The following is a 13,140-nucleotide window of genomic DNA, read 5'->3' on the forward strand; positions in this document are numbered from 1 at the left end:
CTCAGTTTTACCTTGTAACTGTAGTGTGCTGAATAGTTGACCCACTTCCTCACATCGGTCTTGTCCTCGACAGAGATGGACCGAACAGTGGCTTTGGACGCAGAAGTGGTGGGCATGTCAAATTCCACATCTACATAGCGGACAAAACTGGAAGGCACTTCCCGGTCAGAGCCAAGCTCTAGGTGACAGAAAAAGCAGTGAGGATGGCCAGAAGCTGGAAAAAGAGAGCAAACAGTCATTAGAGTTGTGTCAGAAGAATCAAAACACAACGCCTAGCAGAAAGCAGCATCATGAAGCTGCAGGAAACTGAGAATCTCCTTAGGTGAATTAATTCATAGCAAGTGTCTTACCTGCTTCAGTGTGGCTGAAGTTACCAAAGGAATTAAACAAAATGCAAAAAGGATTGCTAATCACTCTAGTTTGCTTTTAGTAAGTGAAAATATAAGAAGTAAGTCAAGCACAGTAGGGTGAAAGTATTTGTCCTCTTGATTCCCTCAGTGTCTTTCACATGCTAAGTACATTGTGGCACATCCTTCTGAAATGTTGAGAAACGACAGTAAGGAAAGAAGGAATCTGGAAATATTTGATGTTTTTTTGAAATTGTTAACCCCCCCTTTTTAACAGAAGAAAATGTACAGGATAAGGTTAAATAACTTTCTCATGTTCAAAAAGCAAATTTGTGCAAAGCTTCAGAGTAACCATTTATTCCTCACTGGAACCCATGACAAGGTGGCTAGTCATTAAGGATGGCAAGGAGAGGAGGTCATGTTTAGCTCTGCCATATGTAAATAACCTTTATTATTCTTTCTTCTTTGTTTTCCTGGACAGCAGTGATGTTAAAAAATTAAAGCAGGGACTTCTAAGTCAAACAAAGCTGGCCTTTTCTCTGACTGCTGCCAACTCCTTAAGCTCTTGAGCAAGTAATTTAATGTCTCTGCCTCAGTTTCTCTATTTGCAAAATGAGGATGAAAGCCTTCACAGCCACACAAGGCTTTCTGATTGAAAAGATCCTATTATCTACGTATGTGTAAATGAATGTATAAGTAAATAAATGGAATCTTTGCCTGCCTTTATTATAGGCTTTAGGATTCCTGAACACTTGTTCACCAGGAAAATTCTTCTCCATGCAGGTCAGCAAGGTGTACAGGACAGAGACAACAAGGAGGGAGGAAGGCAGACAAAGTAAAGAGAACTGGGTGGGGAAAGCCCAGAAGCTCCCACTGGGAAAAGCTGGAATACACCTGCTTAGCCCAAAGTGAGCCTTGTTAAACTGAAGCCTGAAAAGCAAGATGTAGGATTTTGAAGTATGACTTGTCTCAATAGGATGAAATTAGGCAGTCTTTAGAGGGATTAGGCATTGCAACATCCCACTTGACCTCTGAAATAGAACTGGAAAAAAGATTTGACTTGGTGTAAGTCTGGGTAAGAATTTTGTCCAGAGTCAGCCTCATACTTCAAAACGGTCTAGCCAAAGTTCCCTCACTGCTGGAAGGTTTGTAAAATAATGTGTGTGCAGCAAATCCAGTGAGAGGCTGTGCAGTTCAGCAGAGACCAAGGATATGCAGCACCAGAGCTGGAGACAAGTTATGAATGAATGGGTGCAGTTATCAAGCAGATATAGAAGCTCAAGTTCTTGCAAGCATTAAAAATACATCTGCTTTTTATCAGGATTAATTATCCCAAGCAGAGTACTGACTCATTTGCCCTAGTTCTAGAGCAAGTCAAGATCTCTGTTTGACAGCCCTTCCTGGCTTTTCACACATGGACATTCTTTTACTGGATCAAGAGCTGTGGTTCACAGCAGACCTTCCTGGTGGTCCTGCCCACCACAGGACAGCAGCATCCCCAGGAGCTCTCAGAGGGATCATTGTGCCCTCCAGCACCACAGTGCTTTTGCTTCTGGCCAGTTCTTGAGCGTGACTGTGGTGAGCACAGCCATGGTGGCAGCGCAGTTCAGGATCTGACACGGGGCCCCTGGGTGACACAGCACTGCTCTCTGGTATTGCATTATCAAGATGCCTAACCCCCAGTTATCAGATGCAACCAACCCCCAGTCTCAGGCTCCCCCATCCTTTCATATCCCTTTCCTCACACTGTACCACTCTCAGCAGACTCCTCATTGTAATCCTTCCTGCTCATCTGCTTTGATATGCTTTTCCTCTCTAGTTTGCTGTGGGTTGCTCCCTCCTTCAGACTGGAGAATGCCAGCAGCCCAGGAGGAGTGGCTCTGTTCCCTGGTGCGGGCCACATCCACAGCTGCAGAACGTTCAGCTTGTGCTGTGACACTCCTGAGCTGGCACGTGCTCAGCTGCTTTTGGGGTCGATGTGTGTGAAGGTATCCCTGGGAAGCGTTCAACTGGGCTTGAGCACACTGCAGGCCAGGTGCTTTGGAGAGCTGAGCTTTTCAACTCTTCATAATTTCAACTGGAAACTGGACACTTGGTAACACTTCCCCCCCCCCAGCTGCATAAAAATTATGAAAGTTACTAATTTAAACCAGCTCAATGTGATAGATAACAAGGTGAACAGATTAAGAAAGCAACTCCTCCACTGAAGCTATTACAAAAGTACCTAGCCCATCAGTGTTCATTACTGTCCTGGGCATGAGGCTCATGAGGCTCCATCTCTATAGACTATTCAACAGGCTCATTCAGAGCTCCTTCTCTAATGAACAGATACCCTTCTTAGTAAAATCAGGAGGAATCAACACACTGCTTTTGTTTTGCGCCTCTTGTTTCCTTGAGCTACTACCAGTTTGTTCTGACAATCAAGGATCTGATGATTAACATGCAAGTGTAACTGTGATTGGAGAGAATGTGTTCCAAATGACTCATGACACTCCAAATGTCCCAACATATTTGGATTAAAAGATATAATTTACTTCAGAAAGTATTCCAGGCAGCATGCCTGGGATCCACAGCCAAACTAGAGAAAAGTTCAAATCCAGATCCAAGGCTCTGCACAGATGTTACGTCCCTGCTTCACAAAAAGAGCATTTTCCCATGATCAAAGACTGTTTGAATGTTTCCCTAGTATTCTACTGGTGGATAAAAAAAAAAAAAAAAAAAAAAAAAAAAAAGAACATGTGAAGCCCAGCCAGCTGTAAATAGCCTGCAAACAGGCATTCTTCATCAACTCTTTTGTTCATATTAATTTTAAATATGTCACAGGCAATAAAGTTTACCAAGCTGTAAAAATGGACAAATATTTGCTATTTGGATTTCAGCAATGTGTTCAGTAGAATCCAGTCCCAATTTTTTTCCTTAGGTAAAATCATAGTCAGAGTACGCATTGTCCTTCACTAGTCACATGCTTTCTAGTGTTAAGTCATAAGCAGATACTTTGGCTACAAAATAATACAGACAGTGCTGATAACACTGTCTCCTAGAGTGAAAGTGCAAAGGGCTCCATCCTATTAGAAAGCACAGAAAGAAAAGATTTAGATAAGGGGGCAATGCTACTGAAAAAAATTCTTAATAATCTGGGAGCTTAGGATGCTACAGCCTGCATACAAGCAGTGAGTTATGGCAGGGACACGCTCTCCTGGGAACTGCAGGTTTGGGAGTCATGCTTCTCACCTCTACACAGAGACTGCACCAGTCCACATTCAGGGAATGGAGTGAAGCACAGGTCCAGCTGGCCATCTGGAGACCTCTGGAGTTCTGGGATTGTGTTTGCAAGGGACTGTGTGTCAGAGCACACACTGTGCATGAACAGAAAGTCCCAAAATGTGTGCCTACATATGTACTCCTGTGAGTATGTCTGGCAGACAGGCACATGTGCTGGAGCACATGTGCAATGCACATGCCCAAGTGGTGTGGACCCATTGTGTGGCCTCTGGAGGCAGGTGGAGCTGCAGGCTGAGGCCACCTGCAGCACTTCCCTCAGTTCCAATGTGATGCCACTACTTCTCCACTGCTCTGGAGTCCCAGGCATCAAAGCAGTTCAATAGCAGGCCAGATATTTATGGAAGACCCAGAGTGCTCTTAGGGGTGAGTTACAAGTATCCCAGAAAGAGAGCATAAAGTGTGAGTCAGTGGACTCATAGTTTTGTTTTTGGTGCTTGAGAACTGCATCATTTATGACAACTTTGCAAATACATGAAAAGTTATTATATGACTGGTGGATGGGGCTGGAACAGCCAAACATGCACAAGGCTGGTTGTTAGATCCCACATGACTATCACTTGGACAAAAGCATATGTTGTCCACCAGGCAAATCTAAGAAGGAGTGGGAATGAATCCTTCTGAGTGCCACTTAACATACCTCTTTGTTTGCCATATGCTTTGAGAAAGGAGAACCACGGGATGAAGTACCACCAATAAACAGAAATAGTCCCTGAAGGGCAAGGTCAGATTTAAACTACTTGGCCTGCCCTGTCATCACTTAGGGATTCCCTCCCTCTCACATACCTCATGTGTCTTGGCCAAGACAGTGCTTCCAAGGCTCTTCCTTTCCCTGAAATAACATCTGATCTGACCGGAGGGGTGAGGACACTCTCTTCCTCTCAGGATGTAAACAAATACCAACTGCCCTGCGTTTTGCATGATGACACTGATGGATAGATGCTCTGTGGCAGGGGTCCAACAGCAGCAACAAATTTGTAATGTATTTCCTTCCCCCTGTCACAGTGTATATACAATAAAGAGTCACAATGGGAAAGAAGGAAACAAGAGGCACAGATCAGTATCTCCCTCCGAGTAGCAATGAGTAAGGCAGCATCACCTTACAGGAGGCAGTAGAAACAGGGCCTCTTCTCCTGGTTTGCTACTGGCATGTTCTGTGATTGTGTTAAAGTCTGAGGGCTTTCGTTTCCTCAGCTGTGATATCTGTATGGTACACTGAGATCTTTGGAGAGAAGATACCACAGAAGGCCCAATTTCACAGCATCTCATTCCCAGAGCTCGTGCAGATGGCATATTGAGATTTTCCTCACAAGCATGTTACTGCTCATAAACAGCCTGGGGTGAATTTTTCATTCCTGTACTTCTCTTAAGTTTCCAAGCCCTGTCTTCTTTCACCTCAGTCTACAGGAAACCTGGAGCCTTCCCTTTTGTCAATGATATCCCTCCAAATTTGTAACCCGTGGTGTAAACTAGTGTCCTTGGGGTGAAATCTGACCCAAAAGATTAGGACACTTGGATCACTGTTTTGCTGACACTATAACTCAAACTCAGGAGAAACATATAGAGAGTGCCAAATCTGGTACCACAATGAATTTTCCTTCAGGGAACACTGAAACCCTCCCAGTGACCCAGATGCATTACTACAGCAATAATACTGAAAAGTCCATCTAATTTGTAAAATCCTAGATCAGATAGGTCAAGAAGTAGAATTCACTACAAATAAGAATAAACCTGAGTTGTCCAGCTTTATTGTGCACCATGGATGACAGGAAGCAAATAGAATGACTAGCAGAAATGGCCAAAGGCAACAGTAGCTTGCCTACATAATTTTCATGTTTAATTACGACCATGTTACTAGAAATACAAAGAGTTGGGATACAAATACAAAGTGGGTTTCGTGGTGGTATTCTCTCTTCAGGTTTAAGCTGTAATTAATTCCCTGTATGCATTGATTACAGAAACATAGCCACAAAATGGTGTTTGGAAATGTCTATTTTTTTTTAAATGGTTGAGCAATGTCTTCTGTTCTCTTACAATCCCCATTTCAGATAATTCAGAGGCATTAATTGTGGTATATGCATTGAAATATGTAGCATGGGCCCAGTATGCTTGGAAAAGATATCACATGTGCTGGAGCTACAGTAATATATCTGATCCTGTCATTCAGTCCATAGCATAGAATCTTGCTTTTGCAAGTTACATGAAAAAGCCCTGCTTCTAATAACAGTACAGAGCACACAGATATTTGATGCCTAGGTTTCATAATCACAGAACCATTTACTGAAAAATATCTTTATGATTATCAAGTCCAACCATTACCTAGCATGAATCTAGTCTACCACTAAACCACCTCCCTAAGTACCACCTCTTTTAAATACCTGCAAGCAGAGACAGAACACATATTTTTGTATCTAGGAAATCTAAAATTGTTTTTTCATTAGCTATATCTGTAGAATATGTAAAACTATTAAAATGAAGGGTCAGACAAATACTTCATGCAACTAACTTATGCCCTTTGCTATACTACAGAGGATGATATATCCCTCATCATTTAAACTCAGTATTTCCTATCTTTCAAAATATATAACTCATTTTATTTTATTCCAGAGATTTATTTATTGCAGAGATGGTATATGCCACTCACCTGAGTTTTTGTCAGGCAGTCGGTTTATCCTCCATACGATGGAATTAAAGGCATGATCGTATTTGGCAGTTCCCAAAGTTACTCTCATTACTGGCTCAGAACCAGACAGACTGGTTGATCCAAAAGTGGCTCCCTTGTTCACCTTGGCTTTCAAAGATTTCTCCCCCAGGACACTCTCCCTGCGGAAGTTCTTCACCCACTCACTTGGCACGGGGTAGCGGATCATCACGTTTTCGCAAGGGACCTGAGTTAAAGGGTCATGGTTGGAAGAGAACCCTGTGGACATCATCAGCCAGCTCTGCACCTCCACCTCAGCACCATTGATGCTGGCAGCTGTCCTCAGAGTAAAAGGCAAAGTTTTCTCAGCAAAGACAGTCCTGAATCTCATCAGTTCAAACCGACAGGCATCCAAGGGGTTGAACAGGATAATACGGGAGTTATTAAACATATCCTCATCCACACATGAATGGAAGCGGCAGCTGTATAATTTAATCCACTTAGTGGTAGTAGTGGGCATAATATCCTGCCTTGCAACTATTTCATTCCCTTTGATAAGGATATCATTAAGGCCCAGTCTGCATTCTGCCAGGCCAGAAAGGAAGCTGAGGACATAGATATGAGTCAGCACACTGTGCTGGAGAATCACACTATCTCCCTTGGCCAAGATGCCATGAAACTCATCCCTGACATCCACAGTGATTTCTTCTTCTTGATAATTCAGTCCCACCGTGCTCAGGTCTGTTGATGAAGCTGGCAAGTTCATCAGCGTGTCTTGCACAGCAGTGATGAAGCTAAGGAAGTCTTCATAATCTGTAGTCCCAAGCTTCATAATTTGCTCTCTCTCCGCAGTGTGTGCAATGGCTGGCTTAGGCTGATACTTTTTTTTCTCCTTGTATGTTGTGCGATCCAACCTCACACTGTGTATCCTTCCATTCTCATCGTAGTTCTGTAGCTTGCGCTCTGAAATCTCATGATTGATTTCAAGTTTGAGCTCCCGAAAAGGCTTCTCTAGTCCCTTCTCATAAAAAAGCTGTATACATCCACTGTTAGTCAGCTTGACATATATTGGTCCCCAGTGCCTGGATGACATAATGTTCTTCTTCTCTGGGATCCTCAGCATCATTGGCCATCCATCCTTTGGCTGAGCTGGTGCCAGGTTAAATAAAGCTGCATCCAGATCATATGGCATCACGGGGTCATCATCAGGCAAGGCAGGACTGCTCACACCATCTGGGTCTCCAATCTGGAGCTGTTTGAGCTGCTCTACAGCATCTGTGTGGGTTACAGTCTTGTTTGCCTCATGGAAACTGACAGTATCAGGCTCTTGATGGAGAATAATGAGAGAGTCTCTTTGGCTTTTGCCTGGAGCACTGGAGACAGAAGAGCTTTTGGAACGCCTCTCTTGCTCCTCAAAGAATGAGCTGAATGGATTGATGGGTGAGGGCTGGACATCTCGAAGAGATTCATCCAGAAAGGGATTAGTAGCACTCCATGGTGGTGTTTCAACAGAAGGCAACTTGGTTAAAGAGGAGAGATCTAGTTTTTGAATTTTGGAGAGGTCTCCCAATGTGCTTTTAGGACGTTCTCTTTTCTTTAAAGATGTAGTGAGATTAAAGTTAACATCTGGAGCCTGTGTTTCTGCAGGTGGGGTATCTGTTTTCAAGGGAGAAAGGCTCTGTGGTGCAAAACTGACTTCATTGTCATCAAAAGTCACCCAGCTGGGAAACCGAACTGTGGTTGGGGTAGATGAATGGCCATTCATGGAGGTGTTGTTCAGCTGCCAGTTGACAGCCTCCATATCTATTTCTTCATCTTCCTGGAGAGACGAGGAGTTGTCTTTAAAAAAAGAGGGGAGGGGAGGAAATTTCAGCTAATTATTCTGGAGTTACCTAGTTCTCTCCTCAGAAAAACCTGTACACTCAAGGGAGGCCTATTCATATGTTGGGCAAGAATAAGATAGTCAAAAGACTTGGCTAAAATGCTGAGGAGTCTGACAAGAAGTAATTAAAAGATACACAGTTGAACACAGAAAAGGAATCAAGAAAGAAATATTAAAGGAATGGCAGCAATGATTGTACTGATCTCATCCCAACTTAATGACCTAAAGGAGAAACCACATGTCACAGTGATTTTTTTAAAATTTCCCTCTCTAAACTTTCAGGATGCATTTCTTCTCCAATTATCTTCTGTTATTTGCCTGGAATGTTCCCTCAGTCTTGTTAACAATTTTCTTCCCTTTTCTGTCCCCATACCCTTTGCTCCAGAGAATAATCCAGTAGGAAGAGGAATGAATATTGAGGAAAAGCACATCTGCAATCTGTCCCCACATACTTGCCTGTGCATTTGCCATTACCACAAAAGCACACGGGGTATGGTGATGGCACTACAAAAGGTGCCCAGGTGTGATTTTTTCCCAGGATATGTTCAGCAAAGAGACTCTTTGCATACCCAGTGTGCAAGAGTCCTTGGATCTCTTGGCGAAGCTGTGATCTAGGGATATAGGTTAGAATAAGGAAAAACATGGTTTTGACTTGTGTTGTGGAAGCTGTCCTCATCCTCTCTCAGGACAGGGCACCTTTGAATGCTATTTTCCTAGTTTCAGGCTCTGCCAAGACACTTCCTAGAAAACTGTATCATAGTGTGCTATTTCAGTCCCAACTCCTGCCAGGATTGTTCTAGCGGTAATAAGATGTTTTCCAAAATGAGCACAAATTCTCAGAGTTAAGAAATTTAATAATTTTCTTCCCATTTTCTTCCTACTGAGCTAATGAATCAGAATGCTATGAAAAATGAGCAGCCAGCATGAAATTATACTCTGTAGCTGCACCATGTTTGCTCTACAGCAGGGCTGGCATTTGTGTTTTTTTGCTTCTCCCAGACATCCCATGTTTTACACAAGTCACTGTTCTTCAGTACAAGAAAGAAGTAAATGTAAAATGTAGCCCTGTGGTATAGCTGTACACCTGTGATTTGAGCATAATTTACAGCAACAACACCACCAAACTATTTTAAGTCATTATTTAAATTGCCACCAGTTCCCAAAAAAGATGAGCTTGATTTCCATTCTGCCTCAACCATAACAGACAATTTGAATTTATATTTCAGCTACCATTCAGAATATTAAATAGGGAATAATCATGCTAGCCGAAGTGCTGCCATGTAATGTCTTGGCTAACTTGATATTCTGGCCCTCTCATTCCTTCAATATGTAAGTTTACCCAACCTTCTGATCTAAGGACAAAACACACCAACCAAGTTCTAAGGGTTATTACAATTGAAAATTATATATGAAGGTGAACGATACCAATTTATTTTTCAAGCCACAGCAATACAAAGCAATAACAAGAACAGACAGCTTTTACAGGCTATCCATGTATTGCAAAATGTCTATTAAAAGAAGTGCCATTGTCTCAGTTTCTCAGATTTTCTTCTCTGCCCTGCTATCTCTCTCCCAGCTTTGCACAGTGCCTGTCTGTAGCCCCTGCTACTGGTCACACCACAAGGTGCAGTGGTGGATTCCTTATCTGCTAAGTATTGCCACAAGCCACAAAACAGATTTGGGGAGAGGAAACAACAATCCAACTGACTATTATCCACAACCACACCCTGAGTGAGAAAGTAATAAAGAACCCACAAAGAATAATCTGATATTGTTCTGATCCTCAGTCCACACCAATATGTTGCCTATGCTGTCTCACATCTTTCCAGGACTTTGGTCATCCAGCATGTAGCACCATGAAGCAAAGGTTTTATGGTATTTTCAGGAAAACATTGCTTGTTTCTTTTAGGACTTCTAAAATTCCAATGTTTATAAGATCTGGGATGCTTAAGAGCAGACCACCTCTACTCTGCCTGCAATTTTAATTTCCTTGTGACAAGGAAAGAAAGCTTTGGTTCTCTTTAATGTATCATCTTTTCATTTTTCTATGTGGCTAAACCACGACTACTTTGGCCAAAAACATCAGGTACTATCATGTTACTTGTGCTGGGGGAAAGGCAGCCATCCAACTGCTAAAGGACATTAATACTGCAAAGTGTTTGTGATCAAAACTGTGCCATGGAAGTAGGAAGAAGATCTGAGGGAATTACATACCTTTCAAAAAAGAAAGGCAGATTACAGCTTTTAGAACTGGACCTGAGCAAATGCCTGAAATTTCAAATTTCTGAGTACTCATCTATTTTGCCTCTTGAGAGAAATTAGCTCAGAGCTTCATGGCGTGACTGTTCCTGTTACCTGAATATATTAATTTAGATATAGATAGCCCTTTGAACTTTAGTCTGTAGTAAAAGACATACCCTTAACATGTCACACCTTCCAAAGGGGTCCTGACTTCCCTGATGTGGTCTACGCCAGTGCCTCAGACAAAGAAGGCACTGCTAAGATTTCTGTTGGCATAGCTGGATCTCTTTTAGGGCTCTTTACATAAAGTCCACCAGACACTGGTATACAGACTTGGTCTCCAAAGATCAGCCATCATGAGGATGCCAGCAACAATACTTGTGGCGTCTGTATAAGCAATTATAGAAAAGCAGAAAATGCAGATAGACAGAATCTGGAAGAAATCAAGGACCAGGCTGCTGTGCAGTTATGTCTCCATGACAAAGGTCATACTTCCACAGTTTCCATGACATCCATATCTGGTCATTTTCTTGCTTTTCCACATCCAAGTCAATACAACTGTGTCTGTGCACATTTTTTGAGGCGGTCTGTTTCTGATCTTACCAAGAGAGATGGTGTAATTTAAAAGATGTGAGTGAGTGGGCCATCACTTTGAGGTGACACAACTGAATTCCTATTTACAGCCTTGACACCAACCTCATATGTGGCTCTGGGAAAACATCACTATCATATCACATCACAGCTTCTAGTTCTCTTCCCACTCTTTTCTAATTTCTGACTATAGAAGTGTTACATGTGGAACACTGTTCCTCTGTACCTCAGTATCCAGTACATTTCTAGGGCTCTCCAGAACACAGTGTAAGTGGGTAAATGCCACAGAAGTGCATATAAACCTACAAACTGATTCAATTAATAGCTCTAGTGCATCTATGCACTTGAAAATACTTTCAAATTTAGTACAAGCTATGAAGCCAGGCCTGTTCTTGTCAGCTTTCCTTTTATCACAGCTCTGTTAATGGTTGAAGGTCAAATCTGTAACTGCTGCAGACAGCAGCATAAATATACAGTATGAAAGTGCACAGAAACTAGATACAAGAGTATACAGCTCAAAGCACAGAAGACTTTTTGTCAACAGGAGGGTACTACCAGCTTATTTTGCATGGAAGAAATCCCTGTGAGGACAGCAGTTATTACATCCACATGCTTCCTATGTACCTTTGCTATCAATTAGTGTGTGGTAACATAAAGAAATATCCTCTCACAACCTTGCAGGACACCTTCTTCCCATGAGCTTCAAAACAGATTTTGGAGACAGAAGAGGCATCCACCTTGCCTCTTTTCAAGAAGATTACAGAGGGCAGCTGGAAAATCCCAAACCTCTTGATCACCAACACACAACAGGTTGCAAGATAGACTTTTAAGCACTCCTCAGACTTTTGAGTGTCTCTGCAAGTTCTGGCATGTAGAAGAGGTCACTGCTCACATGGGCCATGCCCTCTACTCTTGCTACTGAACACACCACATGCAAAAATTTAACAGCAATTTAGTTCTCCAACACGTTAACTGTCAGTACAAAAGTTAGGTTCTATGGCACAGCTAAGAGACATTTCAAAACCACCACAGACTATATAAGCAGCAAGAGAAGGTGTAAGATGAAAGATGGAAGTCACAGATCTGATCTCTGTAGTTTCCTCTTACTCATTCTCCTCCCACTTGACTGACTTCTCAGGTCACGTTGAATGGATTCATCCTCAGGCAACTTTTCCATTCATAATACTCTGCCAAATCACAACATCTCTTTGAACACAATTGTCTAAATTTAGGCCACATAAATCTGGACTGCTTAAACCTTGTTGCATCCCAAATCTATACTACAGTAGTACTACACAGACTGTTCCCAGCAGTGGCTTAGTGACTACTTAAATACAGTGCCTGATGCTTGGTTAACCATTGCAAATTCATCATAAGTCCTAAAAGAAGTTTAATTATCAAAAGAAGTTAAATCATCTGAAGCTACAAAGAAGTTATATGAGGGAGCTTTGAGATCTCTTCAAAACACAATGAATTTCGTCAAGATTCAATTAATTTATCCCCATGAGTCTCTATAAGAACTGCTATATTTCATTTTAAAGGTAAGCCATCATGCAGATACTAAACTGAAGATGAAATACCAGAAAATGATGACTCAGCCCTCACAGATAGGTTGCAGCAGCCCTCTTACTGCAAGAAAACTGTTGAAAAGGACAGTCCTCTACATACTATCTTAAAGGACCCTAGAAGTTTTTGTTGACTTTTTCCATTGATGTTTTGACTTTTTCTAACAATTATCTCTCTACACAGAAGTCTGTGTTTATGGGAAGGAAGAACTACTGTATTTCAGGTGTTTGTGCTTACAGTGCTTCATTGCCCAGAATTATTTGCCTGGTGTCCCCTCCACTCACAGCACCCCTTGCTGCTTGGAGAAGGAAAAGAGCATCTTCCCAACAAACAAGACTGAACTAACCATTAAGACATTGGTTTCATACTACCAGAACAATAGTCGTTGCAGCTGTAAGTCTCATTGCACTATGCAGGAAGCTATCAATCATCTTCCTCTTCTCTATCTTTATTCAGCTGGAGAAACTAATTAATTCAATCAGAGCCCTTTCACTCTTCCTTGAATAAAGAAAATGTTCAAGATAACAAAATTAGTTTGTAACACAGAACTTTCTTGAGTGATTTAATTTTAAAATACTCAGTATTTTTATTGT

General features: G+C 41.9%; 1 protein-coding gene across 4 annotated transcripts in view; it reads right to left on the reverse strand.

Annotated features, from left to right (window-relative positions):
- STON2 (stonin 2) overlaps positions 1 to 13,140 on the reverse strand; it is a 70,317-nt gene that overhangs the window by 5,698 nt on the left and 51,479 nt on the right. For all 4 annotated transcript variants that reach the window (XM_041472010.1, XM_041472011.1, XM_041472009.1 and 1 more), the window contains exons 5-6: positions 6,271 to 8,106; positions 12 to 214 (exon numbers count right to left, since the gene is read on the reverse strand). In XM_041472010.1, the coding sequence (XP_041327944.1) occupies positions 12 to 214; positions 6,271 to 8,106 (2,039 nt within the window). The remainder of the gene's footprint in view (positions 1 to 11; positions 215 to 6,270; positions 8,107 to 13,140) is intronic.

This window comes from Pyrgilauda ruficollis, unplaced genomic scaffold (genome assembly GCF_017590135.1).
Source record: "Pyrgilauda ruficollis isolate IOZ18807 unplaced genomic scaffold, ASM1759013v1 scaffold28, whole genome shotgun sequence".
In the NCBI taxonomy this organism is placed as follows: domain Eukaryota; kingdom Metazoa; phylum Chordata; class Aves; order Passeriformes; family Passeridae; genus Pyrgilauda; species Pyrgilauda ruficollis.